We start from the raw sequence: 21,518 nt of genomic DNA on the forward strand, positions 1-21,518 counted from the left end.
AGCACTGCCATCATGTTTGGAGCTGCCACTTCCGCGTTTGGAGCTGCCGCCGTGTTTGGAGTGGCGGCGGCACTCCAAATGGCAGTGGTGCCCCAAACAGCGGCAGTGCTCCAAACACGGAAGTGGCAGCTCCAAACGTAGCGGCAGCTCCAAATGTGGACATGGCAACTCCAAACAGCGGCACTGCTCCAAACGCGGAAGCGGCAGCTCCAAATGCGGAAGCGGCAGCTCCAAACAGCAGCAGCGCTCCAAACGTGGAAGCGGCAGCTCCAAACGCAGCGGCAGCTCCAAATGCAGAAGCGGCAGCTCCAAATGGCAGCGGTGCTCCAAACGTGGAAGTGGCAGCTCCAAACGCGGCGCTGGCATGGGCAGAAGGGAAATCAACAGCAGTGGGCGCTGAAGGTCTTGGGTCTGCCACAAAGGTGCTTGGCAGGAGTAGGGAGCTCTCCGCGCTCTGCCATGATCACCCATTAGGAGCAGCTGGTGGCAAGGAATTGCTGCCCGCGGGGCACTCCTAACAGCAAGTCCCCCCGCCCTTCCCCCCATTTTGCATGTTTTAAAATAGGCCTAAATTTGGGGGGAGGGGCTTAATTTCATTTTATGCCTAGAAAACATGCTGGGTCTTCCTATTCGGGGAGGTCGTATTGTTGGAGAAACACAGTAGATAGATAGAAAGATGATAGATAATAGATTGAAAGATAGATGATAGACTGAAAGATAGATGATAGGTAGGTAGGTAGGTAGGTAGGTAGGTAGGTAGGTAGGTAGATGATAGAGAGATGGGGGGGCAGACAGACAGACAGACTTGGTTTAATTTTTCAAACATGATTCCTTTCCTTAAATTGCAGTTTAGCTCATGGAAAAGAAAGCAAATTGGGGAAAGAGAGATCTCTCTGAAGAGAGAGATAATTTTTCCTCAAAGAGAATCTCTGAACACCTTTCACACCATTGTGGGAACCTCCATAGACCTTACTGTATCAGTCAATCCTTGGTGATTTGAAGTGAGGGAAAGGATGACACGGACAATTTTGGTGGCTGAGATTTCAATAAAGAAGAATATTTGTAGCTCAGGGTTGAAACAAGCTCTCTGAGCGTGTTTGTTTTCTTGCAGATGTTTCATTATCCTGACTAGGTAACATCATCAGACTAGCTGTGATGATGTTTCCCAGTTAGGGTAATGAAACGTCTGCAAGAAAACAAAACAAGCTCAAAGAACATCAAGAATACCTCCTTTCTGAGATTGCATGGAGTAGCTTTTCCAACAAGAATACTATCAATCAGGTGGGATTCAACCGGTATTACTACTGGTTCGGTGATTATGTTTTGCATGCGCATGTGCCCAATGTAACATAACCTTATGTAACATAACCTTAGGCTGTGCCACCTGGACAGCTGAAAAGCACTGCGCGCAGGTGCACAGCATTCGAAAAGCCTCTTTTTTCCTGCTTTTTTAACCTCAGCTATGCCGTGCAAAGCAGCTGAGGTTAAAAAAGCAGGAAATAAAGGACAGGTAAGAGCCCAGGTGGGTGGGTGGGCCAAACAGCAGCAAACACCGAACCGGTTCTATGTCTGCTGCTCTTCAGAGCTACCGGTTCTATAGAACCGGACAGAACCGGTAGCATCCCACCCCTGCTATCAATCCTCCCCCAAAGGATTCAGATTTATGTTTTGGATTGGCGTACATTATTTTTCTCCCATTGCTTGTAGTAATAGGATAAAAGAAAGATGGAAGCATCAGTCAGGGTCTGACAACAAATATAAACTCTGGGATAGGCCGGTAGGACTTTTAATATTTTGGAACTCCGTGGGGCCAGATGGTTACACTGTTAGAGTGTAATCCTAGGACTTTTACTTCAGCTCCATTGAACTGAATGGAACCTGATTTCTGAGTTTTGTAAAGGTTTGCTAATTCTAAAATTAGAGCCCGAAGCATGCCTGGAAATAAGTTCTACCTTGGAGATTTTTCCCCTCTTTTCACAAATACCCTAAATCCAGGAGAAATTGTCCCTGAACTCAGCAGGTATTTTATCAATTTTCTTTTCAAGCACCTCTTTCTTTCTGCAACTATATTCAGCCACTGTCTTTTGTTTACATAATTGCAGGAGGCAATGAGGGGCTTGGATGTAGACAGCTGAAAGATACTCTTGGTGTTGAATGCTCCGCCCACTTCTGTAATAGTGGCAATCAACAATGGATTGCAAAAAAGTGCTGTTTTTCCTGAAGCCAGTAACATTGGGTTGAGCAAGAAAGAGATTGTTTGTTCAGGAAGGCTTTGAGCCTTGGCCTCAGTCTGTTCTGATCCCTACTGCTGTAGGCTCAGTTTGCAAAATATGAGAGTTAATATAAAATATGCTCTCTTAACTCATTAAATTGTGCACTTACCATCATCCAGGTTTCACTGAAACACATGTGTACACACACACACACACACACACACACACACACACATACACACACACATGCTCCAATGGATGTAACTGCAGGTAGTCCTTGACTTATGACCGTAATTGGGACTGGAAGTTACATCGCTAAGCAATGAAGTTGTAAAATGAGACATACGTGACCGCTTCACCTAGCAATGGCCATCCTAATAGTCCTGGTGGTCTTCGTAAGTCCAGACACACAGAGATGGTTAAGTGGGAAGTAGAGGGAATGCCAAGTTAAGACTACAGAGGGTGGGAGGTATGCAGGAGTATGCGGAAGGGATTGGGAGGTCAGAAACAGGCTTGGCAGGAGTTGCAATGCTGCAGTGCGATGTAAACAAAGGGAGGTCAGGGAGAGAATACACTGCAGTTCTGTGGCTCTGGGACTGCAAGAATCCCCTAAGCTTTAGCCAGAACAAAGCCAGAACTGCCCTTGGAAGCTTCAGCTAGCCCAATCTAGCTGCTAGTGCAGCATAAGGGTCTGTGACTGCCAAATGTCAGGGAAGTCCCAATGGCATGGTGCAAAGCAGCCCTTCTTTCCCTCCTCCTCCCCTCCCCCCAGGAAGCCCCAGCCCAGCCACCCTGGCCCAGCTACACACACTGCCCTGCACTCTGAGACCCATGTCGCCTTGCTCTCTGCAATACCAGCTAACCTTCATCCTTGCTCTTTGCAATACCAGCTAACCTTCATCCTTGCTCTCTGCAATACCAGCTAACCTTCATCACTGTGGCTAAGGCCTGCCTGGCCTGGCCCTTTGCAAAGCAGCCTCCTTCCCGAGTTCATATAGCCATTGTTCAAATTGCTCATGGTCTTGTCCAAACCATGTGCAGCTTCTTTTAAAGGCTTCAGAGCCTTGCAAGAAGGATTCGTTCATTCAATCGATCGATCGATCAATTTATTAATAAATTCCTTTAAGGTTTGATGGATAAAGAGTGTGAAAGGAAATTTGGAACTTAGTTACTACATATACGATAACAAATACCTTGTGAGAAGGTTGCACACAATTTGGACAAGGCTACAAGTAGCCTCTAGAAGGCCTGGCATGGCCTGCATCTGCTTCAGAAAGGACCAGACCAGACATACTTAGTAGCTGGAATAAGAAGATGGCGAAGGTCACCTAGGATGGCAGGGGTCATGAAACACAGGGGCCAAAAGTGCTTAGATATGGCAGAGAGGGGAGATAGGTGGTGGCAGGAGTTGAAGTGATTCTGCATTCCTAAGTGAATGCCAGGCACCGTAATTTTGATTATGTGACCGTGGGTGCTTCAGTAGTCGTAACTTTTTCAACATTTTTCAAATGGTTGAAGAATAAATGGTCATTAGTTGAGGAGCTACCTGTAGAAACCCTTTTGCTAATTATCCCAGCATTCATGTGAGATTTCCAAAGGATGAAGGAGTGAGGACAAGAAAAGCATAGTTGCGGAATGTGATTTCCTATTTATGAACTGCTTTGCTTTACGACAGAGCTCCCAATCCCAACTGTGGTTGCTAAACAAGAACTACTTGTAGACTGCTTGGCCATTAAGGTCAGAATAGTTTGCCCATTTCAGTGGCAAGGACAGGATATAACATATTCAGTTTGGATTTAACATCAGACCATAATTTACATGGAAACATAGGAGAACAAAAGCATATTGCATAGAACTCACTGGCATAGCGCTTACCCATATACAGGTGAAACTCAAAAAATTAGAATATCGTGCAAAAGTCAATTTATTTCAGTAATGCAACTTAAAAGGTGAAACTAATATATGAGATAGACTCATTACATGCAAAGCAAGATAGGTCAAGCCATGATTTGTCATAATTGCGATTATGGCTTACAGCTCATGAAAACCCCAAATCCACAATCTCAGAAAATTAGAATATTACATACAATCAATAAAACAAGGATTATACATAGCACAGTATCGGACCTCTGAAAAGTATAAGCATGCATATGTACTCAGTACTTTTGCAGCAATTACTGTCTCAATGCAGCATGGCATGGAAGCTATCACCCTGTGGCGCTGCTGAGGTGTTATGGAAGACCAGGATGCTTCAATAGCAGCATTTAGCTCTTCTGCATTGTTCGGTCTCATGTCTCTCATCTTTCTCTTGGCAATGCCCCATAGATTCTCTATGGGGTTCAGGTCAGGTGAGTTTGCTGGCCAATCAAGCACACGGTCATCCCACGGTTGAACCAGGTTTTGGTGCTTTTGGCAGTGTGGGCAAGTGCCAAGTCCTGCTGGATAATGAAGTCAGCATCCCCATAAAGCTCATCTGTGGAAGGAAGCATGAAGTGCTCCAAAATCTTCTGGCAAACAGCTGCATTGACCCTGGACTTAATGAAGCACAGTGGACCAACACCAGAAGATGACATGGCTCCCCAAATCAACACAGACTGTGGAACCTTCACACTGGACTTCAAGCATCTTGCAGATTCTGGGTCCTTGGTTTCCAAATTAGATGCAAAAGTTGCTCTCATCAGAAAAGAGGACTTTGGACCACTGAGCAACCGACCAGTTCTGTTTTTCTTTAGCCCAGGTAAGATGCTTCTGACGTTGTTTGTTGTTCAGGAGTGGCTTGACAAGAGGAATATGAGATTTGAAGCCCATGTCCAGGATCCGTCTGTGTGTGGTGGTTCTTGATGCACTGACTCCAGCCTCAGTCCACTCCCTGTGAAAGTCCCCAACACTTTTGAATGGCCTTTTTCTGACAATCCTCTCCAGGCTGCAGTTATCCCTGCTGCTTGTGCACCTTTTTCTTCCACACTTTTCCCTTCCACATAACTTTCTATTAATGTGCTTTGATACAGCACTTTGGGAATATCCAACTTCTTTTGCAATTACCTTTTGAGGCTTTCCCTCCTTATGGAGGGCGTCAGTGATGGTTTTCTGCACAACTGTCAGGTCAGCAGTCTTTTCCATGATTGTGATTCCTACTGAACCTGACTGAGAGACCATTTAAAGGCCCAGGAACCCTTTGCAGGTGTTATGGCTTAATTAGCTGATTAGAGTGGGACACTTTGAGCCTAGAATATTGAACCTTTCCACAATATTCTAATTTTCTGAGATTGTGGATTTGGGGTTTTCATGAGATGTAAGCCATAATCATCTCAATTATGACAAATCATGACTTGACCTATCTTGCTTTGCAGGTAATGAGTCTATCTCATATATTAGGTTCACCTTTTAAGTTGCATTACTGAAATAAATGAACTTTTGCACAATATTCTAATTTTTCAAGTTTCACCTGTAATACAGTGGCAGCTGACCTAGTGGCCTGTTTGACTACTTTGCTAGCCAATAAAGCAATAATGTTACAGGAAATCACTGACAGGAGTGTTGTTTTCAGGAGTTAATGAGGGAGCTTACAGGTTCATTACTCTTTCCACCGCTTGCAATTTGACTGTCGCAAAAGAGCTATATTGCAGCCTTTCTCAACTTGGTGCCTTCCTATTCAATTGGGCTACAGTCCCCATTCTGATTGCACAGAACTCCAGGGCACCAGGTAAAGGATGACTGCTGGATAGGGTGTATGTAATATGACTGTTCCTAATTTAGGATAAAGATTTCTATTCTAAGCTGCTTAGAGTTCAGACCATGCGAGTGGAGATAAAGCTATTATCAAATATTACAGTGAAGAGTAGAAACACCTTACATAGAGAAAACAGAATTCCAGACTAGGTAGGACTTCGCTCGGATCAAGTCTTTACTTGTGCAGAGTTTCTTTGCTTTACGACAGAGAACAGCACTACAATATATGTAAAAATGTTCTGAAATTCTTGAAAACTATTTTTTATTTTTAGACAAAATAATGCACAGCAAGATAGGTCAAGTATAGATTAGTATATTGATTTCACTGCAAATTATCAAACATCAGTTTGCAAAAGTCAATAAATCCTGATTATAATATTGCAGAATGACAAAATAACAACCAAATCAGGGCAAAGGCCAAAAGCCTTTTTTTTTGGGGGGGGGGGGGTTATGAAATAAAATTCAAAGAAAAACAGCAGGGTCTTAGCAAACCTTCATGATATTGTGCTACTTTCTGTGCGTACTTCTAAAATTGTGCAAAAGTATAAAATCTCTGGTAACTGATGGACTTAATTTTTCTGAAATTGTTTGCAATAGGAATAGAAGAAAAGAGGACTCTCCCTCTGTACCTTTCTTTCAACAAGAACCCGGTCTCCTTGAAAAGTTATTCTGTAAAGATGAATAAATTGAGCAGATTGTTTGAGAAATGTATTCTTTGTATGTTCACTGGGAATCAAGATACTTTTAACACTAAATATATCAAGCAGTTTCTTCCATTTTTTATTATTAGAATATATCTTGATATTTTCTTTCTGTTTTCTAGGATGGAATGAACATGTGTATGTTCATGCAAAACATCTTAACCAGACTCATGAGGTAGTAATGTTCAGTGTTTTGTTTTGTGTATTTTCCCCCTCAAAACATATGAAGGTTTATATGAAATTTCAGCATCATCTAATAATGTTATGGTGCACTTTGGTAGATCCAGAAATATTTGGAAACAGAATAATTGATTCTTATTAAAAAAAAGCCTGATTTTTTAGAATTTGTTGATTTGTGGTCTTATTTTTTAATTACGACTTGGGAATATGCCCTTTGTAGACATAAAATCCCAGAAACTAAGAAGTGTTGAGGTTTTGTAATATATATACATACCCTACTTTTACAAATCCATCTTCCCTGTCATAGAAGTGAGTCATCTTGAAAATTTGGCAAGTTTTCTTTTTGCAACCTACGTAAATCCATGAATGGAACACATGCAGAGAATAAAATATGAGTTTTACCCACCATCTGTTATCTTCAGGCTCCCACATAAGTAGATTCTACTCTTCGGCCTGTTTTACTATCTATAGTAGCAATCAGGGATCCATATTTCTCTTGAATTATATTTTATATCATATTTTTGAGTTCAGTTTTATGAAGGCTGTTGGGGAAATATTTGACCTGGTCACACTTGGAGATGTGGAAAACATTGTGGGTCTTTCACATTTAATCCCATTCCCATCATTTAGAATATTTCTTTAACAAGCTGTAGGTTTATCACTTCCATGAAGTGATAAACCTACTTTAATAAAAAAAAAAGTATTGAGTAATCCTGTTCAAGGTCAGACAAGAATTATGAGACAGTATATAATGGGCTAATGAGGTACATAGAGATAGTACACAATGAAGAGAATTAGGAGGAAAATGCTTAGTAAAGTAATTTTGTGCTGTGCTGAAGAGTAGGGCCAAGACGTGCAATGATATAGAAAGGACAAGACAACCCTCAATCTCCCAAGGATAAAAGCCATCTGAATTGGCAGTTGAAAGTTACTTTAACACTGTCTAGGACTGACCCAGCTTCTTTCTGAGAAGTGTGTATTCTTAATTTCTTTCTGTGACTAGGTTTTAATAAGCACATTTAAAGAAGCAACCCTAAAATTAAATTTTGTATCTGTTGCTATGTCACTTTTTTTTTGTCCATTTGCACTACAGGGATTTAAAAAGGGCAGGGGAAAATGTATTAATTTCTGAATGTATTCACAAATAATTTAGGGGAACATTGCCAAAAGGCTTCAACAATGGAAGTTCTCGTCTTTATTTACTTGTGCCGCAGTGTTTATATTCTGCTCAAATTAATAGAGACTAGCAGAAGCACAGCTAGAGATCCTTAGAAACCCCTAAGCCACATCAAAACAAAACAATAATAAAGAATGCCTTTATTACAACAGCACATTTTTAGAGTTTTGGGATGACTGTGATGAAGAGTGACTATTGGGTTACTACTGGCTTACACTTTGCTTTAGAACTCATAGGCTGGGATCCTCAGTAGACTTACTTTAGGTGTTTTGACTGGACAGATCAAGGGTTCACTGCATTTCCAGCCTTCCTTGGATTAATTAGTGCATACATCAGAATTAGTTTAGTTTACTTTTCTTTATTGTCATTGCACCTTGTACAATGAAATTAAATGCCATCTTCAGTGTAAATTATAACTATATAAAAATAAAACACAAACACACATCCTTCATATTCCATACAATTGAATTGAAAACCCGATATTGCATTAAATTGCACTATGCAGTAGAATTTAGTAGAGTTACTGCCCTAGGATAGAAGCTGTTTTTCAGCCTGTTTGTCCTTGTTTTATTATCCTGTACCATCTGCCAGGTGGTAATAGCTCAAAAAAAGGGTGCCCAGGATGAGATGGATCTTTAAGAATGTTTTGAACTTTCTTAAGGCAGCGGGAGCTATAAAGCTCTTCCAAAGAGGGGAGAGGGCAACCAATAATCCTCTGGGCAATGACATTAACCCTCTGAGTGCTGTCCTATCTGCCACTGTGCAACTGGCAAACCATACACAGGTGCAGAAAGTTAAAATACTCTCTATGGTGCAGCGGTAGAAGGTCACCAGCAGTTTTTCATTCAGTTGTTGTTTCCTGAGAAGTCTCAGGTAGTATAATATCTGCTGGGCCCTTTTGACCAATGCTGTAATGTGAGCACCCCAGGCAGGTCCTCTTTTATGATAACAACCAAAACCTTAAAACTGGCCACTTGCTCCATTCAGTCTCCATTGATAAGCAAGGGCTGGATGTCTGATCTATTCCTTCTATAGTCCACTATAAGCTCCTTGGTCCTATTGGTGTTAAGGACTAAGTTATTGTCTCCACACCATGAAAGCAACCGGTCTACCTCACCTCAATAGGCAGATTCATTCCTCTTGGAGATGAGTCCCACCATTATGAGCATGTTTAGAAAAAATATGCATTATTGCAAAGTATATTTGGAATGTATTTGATAAAATGGACTTTGAATAGATTTATATATAAAAAACTATTTCTCATAGGAAATATTACTGAAATTGAATGCAAATATCAAGAATTGTGTACATTATAAGGATATTATTTCTTGGCATCATTTATCGTATATTAGTTGATGTCTTTGTCTTCCCACACTGAATAAAACCAACATATCTAATTGCCCTCACAGAACCATGGAGAAGGTTTTCTTTCCTTTAACAAACACATTCTCAGGAATTTCTTCTTAATTAAAAATCTCTCTAATAACCTAATTTTGTTGGTTTGGATTGTACAGCCCCATTCAGCCTTTTGTTGCTATTTTTGGATTTCTAGTGGGGATGGGTTTCAAACCTCACTGAAATATCTCCACAGATCTTGTGCAGTTGCTAGTCTTCTGCTTGAATTGCTTGATAATTTATTCAACGTGAATAGGCCAATTTCTGCTTATATAATGTGTTTTCAGGTTTGTAATGTTTGAATGGTTTCCTTTTTATTTCTCCTGTTATGTAGGTTACCTCTAATCACAGCTGCATTAGTCCAAGGGAAAGCTCTAGGCGGAGGAGCAGAACTAACTACTGCATGTGATTTCAGGTAAGCTTCAAAGCATCACTCATAATTATGGAGCCCCATTCAGATGCTATTTCCTCCCCAAATTGTCCCAGAGGAAATGTGGTAGCAAATGCAGTGTTATCCTAACTCTTATTTCCTTCCTGTTCTAATTACCCTATTCTGCTATGACATATTTTAGAATTTTTCTTTAGTTCTATTATTCTGTCTATCGATCTAACTATCACAAAGTATATTTTAATGTGTGCACTTTACTTTTTAACTGTTTGATGATTTAATGTTATATTGTAAAACACTGACCTAAGAGAACTCTTAACTTTAACAAGATGTGTGTTTCTGCATTTAGCTATCATATAATTCAGAACCTATGTTCCATTTAGTTACAACTGTTTAAAAAATGTTAAGCAATGTCCCCCACCATTTTTATTTGATTGTGATTCATTCATTGTGGTTGTAGGCCTGATAATTAGATCTTTGTCATTTAAAAGCCATGCACTTACTGCAATAACCTAATAATCTCCATTACACAAACTTCCCTTCATATTTCCTAAGTATACCAGCCGAAATTTGCCTTCCATGTTGTTCTGTTTCCTTTGTCTAGGTTACTAAAACTGTCTGTTAATGGTAAAATAAGTCTCCTTCAAGTTCTTATTTTAATACAGAATGTCTATGGAGATTCTCAGTCATCTAGGTCATGGTTGTCCCAAAGGTGCTTTTTGAAAAGAAATATAAATTCTTCCATTTCCCACCATTCAGTTAGAATTGAAGGTGTTTCTTGAGTGAGAAACAAAATGTCTTCAAGAGAAAAAAACAAAGACAGTCCAGTTGCCTTTTGAAAAAGCACCTTTGGGGCATTTTACATGCACCTTTCTAGGCTGTTACATGCCAATAACCCATATCCCAGGTGCAGAGGTAGTATTCAGCAGGTTCTGACTAGTTCTGGAGAACCGGTAGAGGAAATTTTGAGTAGTTCAGAGAACCAGCAAATGCCACCTCTGACTGGAGATTTTACAGATTTAGCCCTGCCACGCCCACCAAGCCACACCCACAGAACCGGTGGTAAAAAAAAAATGAAACCCAACACTGCCCAGGTGCCTTAATGAGGTCACTCTGTATAGCCCATGCTGTATCTCAGGTGCCCCAAATTCCCTCCCTTGCAGGTGGATTCAGCTTATTCATAAATACCTGCCTGAGATATTCCAATGGGATTCTGTCCTCTGGAGGATATTGATCAAGTAACCATCGAATCAATCTGCAATCTATAAATCTTTGTGGGGTGATGAAAATTTTCCTTTTTATATGTTTAGAGCATAGACTTTTAACCAGATCAGAATATCAGATAATTAAAACAGTAAATATACATTTATTTATGGCAAGGGTCTTCAAACATGACAGCTTTGAGACTTGTGGACTTCAACTCCCATAACTTCTCCTCCACTCATGTTAGCACAGGAATTCTAGGAATTGAAGTCCACAAGTCTTAAACTTGCCAAGTTTGAAGACCCTTGATTTATGGTATACAATATTTAGAACAAGCAGTCATATGTTAAGTATAATAAGAATTATATCTGTGTTCCTTGTAAGTTTGTAAAGTTCACATGGAGAATGTTTTGTGAGGAATAAAAATACTTACATGAACTCAATTGCATTAATGTCTGCAAGACATTGGGTTAGATTTGGGTACCCTTTTTTTCTTTGGTCATTGTTCAGAATTCTCCCATTCCACCCACTTTTTCCTTGTGCCTTTAGCAAGTACAAGTGATTGGAATTTAGAATATAAGACCTATATGTAATTCCTTGTACTTCAGTCTATGTTATTAGGTAGCTCACATAATATAAATCTGGCAAAAAGCCCTAATCAGAATACGTGGCTCAAAACAAGGTCAAATGTGATCAACTCAATGCAGACATTTTCTCAGCTTTCTTCCACCCACCCACCCCCACCCCCCCCCACCCCCCGAAAAATCACCCTACCCCCTTTGCTTTAGATCAGAGGTCTCCAAACTTGGCAACTTTAAGACTTGTGGACTTCAACTCCCAGAATTCTCCAGACAGCATAGTTGTCTGGAGAATTCTGGGAGTGAAGTCCACAAGTCTTAAAATTGACAAGTTTGAGGACCCCTGCTTTAGATACACAAATTTGATATCAGTGTATAATTACAGTCAAGGAACACTATAAGTTATAGGACTGTCTACAATCTTGATTTCTGACCGTTTAATTCTCCTAGCCTAAGATGTGGTTTTATAGGAATTTTGATTTTTTAAAAATTCATCTCAGCACAACTAGCAATAAAGTGGGGGAAAGCTGTATCATTTAGCTATCCCTTTCCTATGATTGTAAAAATATACAAGAAGATGACCGAGTTGGGCAAAATGCCTGTCTTTTCAGTATACTGTTCCACATTGGCCTTCCAGGTGTGTTAGGAAGACTTAGCCCAGGTAGGAAATCAATAACATCCTCTTACTTATGGTCACCAGCAATTGGAAAAAGACCAGGGGGATTTTATGTGCATTTATATTTATGTGGTGTGTGTGTGTGTGTGTGTGTGTGTGTATGTGTATGTGTGTATGTATGTATGTATGTATGTATGTATGTATGTATGTGTATATATATATATATATATATATATATATATATATATATATAGGGTTCCATATATATACCGATAGATAGATAGATAGATAGATAGATAGATAGATAGATAGATAGATAGATAGATAGATAGATAGATAGAGTATACACACACACACACACATGCATGCACACACACTGTATACTCAACCACACACATAGTAGGCAAATGTACTTGGCAAGAATGGTCGGAAAGGAAGATTTGAATAGAGGTGTATTCATATGTAGGCACAGCTCTGTGTATCCATGCCAACCGTAGAAGTGATGCTCCGCATACCAGTGGTTCCTTGTCCTCTTCTGGCCTGACTGTTTGTTTATAGGAGGCTGAGAAAGGGGTGCAGGAGACTAATTTTCACTGATTTAATAGAGATACCATTTGCCTTACAACAGTCTGTAAGTGCAAAGAAGTAAGTATAAATAGTAGGCAGGCAGGCAGACAGAAAGACAGACAGATTTTTCACTGGTGGCTCTCCTTTTTTAAAGGCCATGTAAAATCCATCACTAGAGGCCTTAAAAATGTAGAGCTATTACCTTATTCAGGCCATTGTTACCTGATGTGGTAGTTTGCATACATTTCTGCTTGTGGTCTGTTTTTGTCAATAGGGTTCCATATATTAATTTTTGTCTACTATTTTAAAATAAGCCATCATTATTATAAAATGCATTGAGCTCCCCTGCATAAAGGAAAGAAAGAGGTCTGAACAAACCAGACAGGAAGTCCGTGGCCAGGCCTTTGAATGGTAAATGTGACAGGATGCAGGTGTTTGTCCTGCCTGATTCTTTTGTCAAATCATGCCACAATTGTCTATTCTCAGGCTTGTCTTCTTTCCTGATGGATTTCACATAGAATAGAATAGAATAGAATAGAATAGAATAGAATAGAATAGAATAGAATAGAATAGAATAGAATAGAATAGAATAGAATGCTTTATTGGTCAAGTGTGATTAGACACACAAGGAATTTGTCTTGGTGTAAATACTCTCAGTATACATAAAGAAAAGGTACATTCATTAAGAATCAAGAATCATAACATACAACACCTGATGATAGTCATAGGGTACAATCAACAATCAAATCATACTAGGAAACAGTCAAGTGGGAGGGGATGGGTGATAAGGAGTGGTGAGAAGATTAACAGTAATAGTACTGTACACTTTGTAAATAGTTGAACAGTGTTGAGGGAATTATTTGTTTAGCAGATAATTAGGTCCCATACTTTTATATTTTCCTCCCTTGTGTAGCCTCCTTCCATCCCTTAATTTGTATCCTCACTTTTTTCTGGCCCATATGCCCTTATTTTCCCTTTTCACCATAAAACTGCTCCACTCCACAATCCCAAGCACATGTTGGAGAAGATACAAACTGTGGAGACATGTAGCTATTGTCAGAAGTAGATATTTACACTGCCATGCCTATTCAGCTCTTTGGTTCTATTCCAACACTGTATAGCAGTGTCATTAGCTTCCTAAGAACTGTGCTAATCTTCTTCTGCAGTGTGATATTAGCTTCAGGATTGTATGGTATGTTGTATTTTTCCGCCCCCTTTTTAAAAAGCACAATGAAGAATGACGGTGTATTTCCACAAAGTGGGATAAATAGCAGAGCCTTAACTATAGTTGCAATGAGCCATTTCCTACTACTTTCCAAGGTGTAGATTAATATCCCCATTCATTATTACTCTTATCAAAGTTTGCCTGTCCTGTCCTACTTACAAATACTGCAAGCTATCCAGTTTCCTCTCTGAAGTATCACTTATTTCTTTCAGTTAAATGCTTTGTATGCCCTACCTTTTTTCTATTAACTACATGAAACATTAGCCTTCTTTTCAGTGTACATCACTATCTGGGTCAGTTTAAAATTAATTCAAGACCAAAAAATTACATTTGCTGTTGTGATATTACAATTCCTGTATGTGTGCGTTACGCACGTCACGTATTGTATTATGTTGTGCTTTGGTTTTATGGATCTTCCCTATCTATGCTGGATTTCAGATGCTATATCTGGAGATATTTTGAGATCCTAGTGTTCCTATACTTTTCTGGATATATTTTTTCAATAGAACATGGCTTTTAGCTTAGTGCTGAATACAGTGACTTGTCCTTGCTTTATTGAGTGCAGTCAACGATGAATTGGATTGATATTTTAGAGTGCCAACTTCTTTTTGAAGAAAGAGATTAATTACAATCTGTCTATTGAAAGTTTGTACTCTTTTTCTAAAATCTAATGCAGGGATGTCAAATTCAAGGCCTGCCAGCCAGATCTGGCCAGTGGGGTGCTTAGATCTGGCCTGTGGAGCCGCCCTGGAAAAAGCAAAGGACTGGCCCACGGGGCCTCTGCCTACGAAAATGGGGCTTCCCAAGCTCCGTTTTCACTGGCAGAGGGCTGCAGGAGGCTGTCACAGCCGAAAATGGAGCCCAGAAAAGCTGCACATGCCCCTCCCAAGGTCCATTTTTGATGGCAGAGTGCTAGCAAAACAAAGTACTAGCAAATGTGGCATTTGATCACACGAGTGACATCGAGCTGGCCACGTCCCCCCACCACACTACCACCACCACCCCGAGATCAAACATCACCCCGATGAGGCCTTCAATGAATTCAAGTTTGACACCTCTGGTCTAGTGCAATTTCCTTTAAAAAAAAAAAACCTCAGCAAATAAATAATAGATTTCCATTTAATTTTGACACTACTATAGTCACCATTTGTGCAGATGGGGTGGAGTTGATATTTCTGTTTGTCTTCCTGCAGCTGTTCCTTTAGCTCAGAGATCAAGGTGATGAGAAGAGCCATAGAAGTTCTCTATTTCTTGGATATGGAAAGGCAGGAAGAGAGGAATCATCCTCATAATTGCAATTAACTCAAGATTTATATTTAAAGCCTCCAGTCTATTTTATTTAGGAAAGACATGCACGGTGTAAGTGTAATTACACAAGGCAAAGTAGAGAGATAGACTTCCTTTAGCACAAATGGAGAATCACAGGCTAGAAACCCATATGCCAGGAATGCTTTAATCCTGATTCCTGAATTAAGTATGTACTCAACTTGATGATCTATACGGCTCCTCCAAATTCTGTGATGACACGTATACAAATACATATACTAAACAATCCATTGTTAAAAAGCACAGCCTGCCTCTGTGCATGAGTTTTGGTAAAAAGCAAATATTAGAAGAAGCGTTTGTGGAGTCACTGGATAAATGTGGACTAAGTCTGGTGGATTTGAAACTGTTTAAACAACTGCATCCAAAAAGAATTCATAAATGGATCTGCATCTACCTGAAGGAAAGGACTCTTGAGTTTTCCAGAGCTTTGTATTCAGCCCAATGTCATTCAACATATTTAAAAATGATCTACCTGATACAATCGAAGGGATGTTTATCAGATTTACGGATGACATTTGGGGGAGGCAAGCTAATGCGTCAGAGGGCAACAGCACAATTCAAAATCACTTTGACAGATCTGAACACTGAGCCAAATTGACCTGGTAGGATGTTTAGCTGTGATACATGTATGATCCCTTTAATTTTAAATGCATAGATATGGGATTGGGAAAATCTGGCTTAGTGAGAGAGTGTGTGAAAGCAGGAACAAAAAGTACTAGTGGACTAGCAGCAGAGTGTGAGTAAAAAGTTTATTTGGGGGTTTTATCAGAAGCATTGCATCCAGTTCATTGGAGGTAATAACTTCCTTGAACTACATTCATTCATTCATTCATTCATTCATTCATTCATTCATTCATTCATATGTTTATTTTATATTCTAGGTGATTTACAATGGAAAACATTGTTGTTTTTTTAAAAAAGACCACGAGAAGCCCAAATTCAATATAACAAATAAAAATCAATTACCTCCATTCCCACCTCCAAAGCAGGGATTTAATCTTCAGCCAGCCTCCAAGCTTAGTAGAGAAGTCAGATCTTCAATAATTTTAAAGTGGACATGAAGTAGTTATAATAAATTCAAAGGAGAGCTACCAGAATGATAAAGGATTTGAAAACCAAGCAATACAGAAAAGGCTACTAAATTCATAAAAGAGAAAAGGGGAGATGTGATAGTACTCTATAAGTGTATATGAAAGGTTGTCCCATGAAAGAGGTATCTGACAAAAAAAAATGATGACAAAATTGTCTGTAGTAGAGCAACCAGTGGTTTGAAAAGCAAAGAAATATTCAAACTGAGTTTTAGGAAGATTTTCATAGTGATTAAAAACTAGTAAACAATGGAACGATCTGTCTAGAATAACGGATTCATTACTGGAGCTATTAAAAGATGTCTGGGTGGCCACATGTCAAAGATGGCTTTGCCTTCAAAGGAACCGATTTTTGGGAGTAAAACAGCAGTGGATTGTCAAGACAAGAGTACTTGAGTAGCTTTTCATTTAGGTCTTCACAGCTCCACTGCCAACCACAACTTCTGACTTGTAAGATCAGTCAAAACTTTTGGATGGGTATTGTGTGTGCTTGCTCCTGTTATTTCCAGCTTATCTTTTAATTTTCACTTGAAAAAGAGATGCTTGATAATATTGTAATTTTCCCCAATACTTAATTATCACCTTTGTTGTTAACAGTGTGATACATGTTTGCCCACTGCAATTATCATTTTTAAATGTTTCCAAAAGTAAAAGCTGGAGGAAAATATTTAAGCTAGATATGCTATGAACTTTAAGATATTTACAAATTTGTGAGCCAGAATGTCAACATTAGATCTACAGAGTAATATTTATAAATTCTGGATTATGGGGCATTTTAAAAATGATCTCTTTGTTTTGTATTACTTAGGGCAAAATTGCAGCAAATCAACTGTTTGTTACTTGATTAATGTGTCTAGTATTAAAAGGTGTTCATTGTCAGCAACTTTTATCCAGAACTGTGCATTGCGTTGAAATGAAGCTAAAATTGTATCATTGCAACACTTTAAACATAATCTTTTTTTTCTCCATTGACAGGTTAATGACTCCAGAGAGTGAAATTAGGTTTGTCCACAAGCAAATGGGCTTAGTGCCAGGCTGGGGGGGAGCTGCCAGGCTTACCCAAATCCTTGGCAGCAGCCCTGCCCTCAAGCTGTTGAGTGGTGCTATGAAACTGGATCCACAGAATGCCCTTCATATTGGTTTGGTAGATTCCATCTTGTCCTCATCAGATGAACATGAGTCTTTGAGAGAAATGCACACATGGCTTAAGCTATATACCACAGGCCCTGCTGAAGTCATTCAGGCTGTGAAGAAAGTTGTTTCAGCAGGGAGAGAGCTACAATTAGAAGCTGCCTTGAGGAGAGAAAAAGAGGTATTTGGAACAGTTTGGGGTGGTCCTGCTAATGTGCAGGCATTGGCTCAGAGAACAAAACATAAATGAGACAATTTTCATCTTACTTTCTTCAACTAAAACAGCTGCTGTCAAAGACTGGTGGGAAACCTTCTAAACATTATGAACTCTAGGTGTTAGCCTTATTAGGACAGCTCTCCTGGAATGCCACTGGCACCACATTGACAATTAACTAGAGGTGCAACCCCAGGCTTTTTTTAAACAACACTCTCATTTTCTGGTCTTGCTTCTTTTCTTTCTACAAAGACCCCCACACTGATGGTACCACCTAATATGAACCCATTTGGAAATTAATGTGCATAAAGTGGTATGTTTTTATAATGTAAGAACTGTAAGACTTCAGAAAATAATTTTCCTCAGAATTTTTAAACCCTGGCATTATATGTGGTTTGTATATATAGATTTTGTGTTGAGAAGCTGCCTTTTTAAAGACAGGTTTAGTTGACATTAGTAACCTCAACTCAAAAGTCCTGAGATGATCACAGATAATTTATGATTTGCACACATCATACCTTTGAATAAACTATCTCATTGTGAATTGACTCATAACCCCGAATCGAAACTGAAAAATGCCAAATGCTTTTTGTTTGCATTGTTAAGTAGTTCCTTCTGTACTTATCTATAAGCAAAGCTCCTGCCTTCAAGCTTCACATCTGATTACTAGATTCTTGTTCTGTGAACAGAGCTCTTGGAGACACCCGTTTCATTGTGAATTTATAAAGTTGAAATAAGGAAGAAATATTCCCTGAGCTGTATGGCAAAATTTGACATTTTTGATATTTGTACTACCAGTTGCCACATCTGTGAAATTTATTTAATGGCTTGAAGTCTGTGCAGCAAGTAGATAGTACCAACAATCTAAATATAACATTCCATTGACTTTACCTGTGCTAATTAACTTGTATGAAGCATCTTGGATGAACCAGTGTTTTTCAGATGTCCATATGCACATTTACTTGACATAACATGCTAGAAGTAAAGTATCTGCTGTAGTTCTCAGTGCATTCTGCATATAGCATGTTCAGCTTACACTAGCCAGTCATAGTGTAAACAAGGTTATGCAACATTTGTGCTGCACTTCCCAAAATGCTTTGGAATACATAGTAGTAAACAGAACACTTGAATTTAAATTTTTCCAACAGAACTTCATTTTCCCAGGACAGTGCAGAAGTTGGGTTCTTTATTTTCTGGAGGACTATTCTGAAATCAAATCCAAACAACTGCATAACTAAAAATTAATTTTGATGAATAAGCTTAAGCTATATTAGTACATTCAACAATCTAGGAACCAGATGAGGGAATAATATCTTTGCTCATTAGCTGAGATGGCATACAACACAACTGTGGGTGAATTCATCAATCTAGACTGCCTTAACAGACCTCTGTTAAACCATGTTAGCTGCTTTTGTGAAGAAAAGGACTTCACTGCTGAACTTGCCTTTATTAAGTACCTCATTTCTATACTTTTTCTGAGATCAGGGAAGGTGCTCTTCCCAGCTGCAGGCAGAAGCATGAAGAAAGTGGCAAGGCCTCTGGATTTTGTTCAGTTCACAAGATGTGATACCAAAATAAACATCTAACCTTCCCTCTGGACTGGGAAAAAAAGGACTAAGTCCTATCGTTCACCATTCTAATTAAAGTTGAACATATAGTTAAGGACTTAGAGCAATTTGAGAACATCTACAGCTGGGAACGATGTCTTCAAATCTGCAGACTTGTGTTTATTGCAGTAGCCTTGAATGTGTTGAAATTAAGGCCTGGTACTATCTTGTAAGCAGATTTGAGCATGTATTTCTTAATTGCATACTTGCAGGATACAATTTACTAATAGAAAATGAGACATGGGAAGAATTTTTAAAAATCAGTTAAGCAGGAGTCAGATATTTACTTCAGTAAAATACATATTTGGGATGTCTACTTTTAATTGGAGTCCATTATGTCTCTAGTCTCAAACTATTTCACATGTGTACTAATTAAATAATACAAATATTTAATACTTATTAAAATTTGTATATTAATTAAACAATACTTATTAAAATTTAAGTTTCTTGTGAATGTGACAAAAAAGAATATGAAGTGTGTAATTGTTCAAAATCTTTAAATGTTCAATTCTGTAAAGGAGATCTACGGGCAGAAATAAATTATTTAAATAACTCCATTGCTCAGATTTCCTGGTTATTGGCAGGTAGAGTAGGAACTGGTGCAATTTGATATAAACTAGATTTGCTAATAACAGAAGCAATAACTAGGTATCTACTGTTTTAAGGTTTTTTTTAAGTATTGAGCATCTTGCTCTATTGCATATAATCTTGTATCTACAAAGCTCTAACATGTTTAGAAGCAACTCGGCTAAATGTTTTAAGAGCTATGGTTGATGTCCCTCAGTATGTGACAATTGCTTAACTGTGCCTGAAATCCAGACTAGCTTTTATAGAAATGTGTGAGAGACTATGTTGCTTAACATATGGGTTAAAAGGTATCTTTATGGGGATATCTTTGTCCTGCTTGATCTTCATGGATAATTCTGCATCATCCTGGAAGAAGATACAAAATAAGGAAGGTGTAGACTCAGTCCAATATTTTCAACTCTTAGGAGTTAAAATGTTGTAATCTAAACATTGTGTTCTTTGGGCCCGATGTCCCTGAGAAGGCTGGAGTATATCTCCTTATTAATGCAAATGTTTTGCACTAACCAACTATATTAGATGTAATAACTGAGCAAGTTTGGTGAGGGAAATATTTTTGGGTAGGTGATTAGTGTTTAGAAATCTGCAGAATAGTCACTAAATTCTGATTTACTGCTATTGCTGTAAGTAATGGGTGGAACTCGGGAACTGCTACTCTACTATGGACTTATTCTATTATCTGAATAATTTTATATTTTTCTGTTATCTACATGTATTGGAAATTTGATTCCTGAATTAAATATTTACCAGAGTGCCATCTTAAACAAAAATTTCATATAGAAATATACGTAGTGTGTCAAATGGTGACTCAGACACAATTATTTTCAGTTATTAGGAATAGTTTGTTCATTTGATGGGCTCTTAATACAAAGTACATATTTTTATATATATTGCAGTATATCTCCGTAAAGCAACTACAACTACTTTGAGATTAAGCTATAAACAGGTGGCCCATTGCATGCTAGGACTTCTCAATTACATTACTTTAAAATTCATTTAATTATGGTGCTAAAGTATTACAGGGTTTTAAATTTATTTTTAGCTTGCCTTTTTTATTTTTATAAATAATTCAAGGCAGTGAACATACCTAATACTTCCTCCTTCTATTTTCTTGAAAATATCAACAACCCAGAGAAGTTGGCTGGGCTGAGACAATGTGACTATCCCAAAGTTACTAGCCATACCTAAAGCAGGACTATAACACATAAGTTTTCCAGTTTCTAGCCTGGTGTCTTAACCACTAGACCAAACTGGTTCTCTTGTAAATGATGTAAAGCCATTCCTAGCAAAGCATAATTTAAATAACACAATAAGTGAAAACAAAATTTTAATAATTTCAACGTAAAAATAATTTGCTAACATCCTGTTATAGAGAAAGTAGAAGCAAATGTGATAGTGCCTTTTCTATTATCTTAACTATTAACTCTTGTAAGCATCTTTCCATAGGAGCCTATTGTGCAAGCAACTGTATTTTTCTACTCAACGTTTCTTCCAGTCATCTTGTTCTGCAGTGCATTTTGTTCTTCTGTTAAGCAAACAAAGGCAGTGCATGTACCTCTTTCCAGACATGTCTTTAGTGTGATATGGAATTAAGA

The 21,518-nt window shown here is 38.6% G+C and overlaps 1 protein-coding gene across 5 annotated transcripts in view; it reads left to right on the forward strand.

The window, feature by feature from the left end:
* The window catches only part of ECHDC1 (ethylmalonyl-CoA decarboxylase 1), a 52,910-nt gene extending 33,019 nt beyond the window's left edge, over window positions 1–19,891 (forward strand). For all 5 annotated transcript variants that reach the window (XM_087941477.1, XM_026705474.2, XM_087941470.1 and 2 more), the window contains 3 exons: window positions 6,766–6,818; window positions 9,730–9,810; window positions 17,362–19,891. In XM_087941477.1, coding sequence (XP_087797603.1) covers window positions 6,766–6,818; window positions 9,730–9,810; window positions 17,362–17,767 — 540 coding nt within the window. In that variant the 3' untranslated portion in view covers window positions 17,768–19,891. The remainder of the gene's footprint in view (window positions 1–6,765; window positions 6,819–9,729; window positions 9,811–17,361) is intronic.
* Window positions 19,892–21,518: the final 1,627 nt, after the last annotated feature.

This window comes from Pseudonaja textilis, chromosome 1, assembly GCF_049901715.1.
Source record: "Pseudonaja textilis isolate UNSWEBS1 chromosome 1, rPseTex1.2, whole genome shotgun sequence".
Taxonomy (NCBI): Eukaryota; Metazoa; Chordata; class Lepidosauria; order Squamata; family Elapidae; genus Pseudonaja; species Pseudonaja textilis.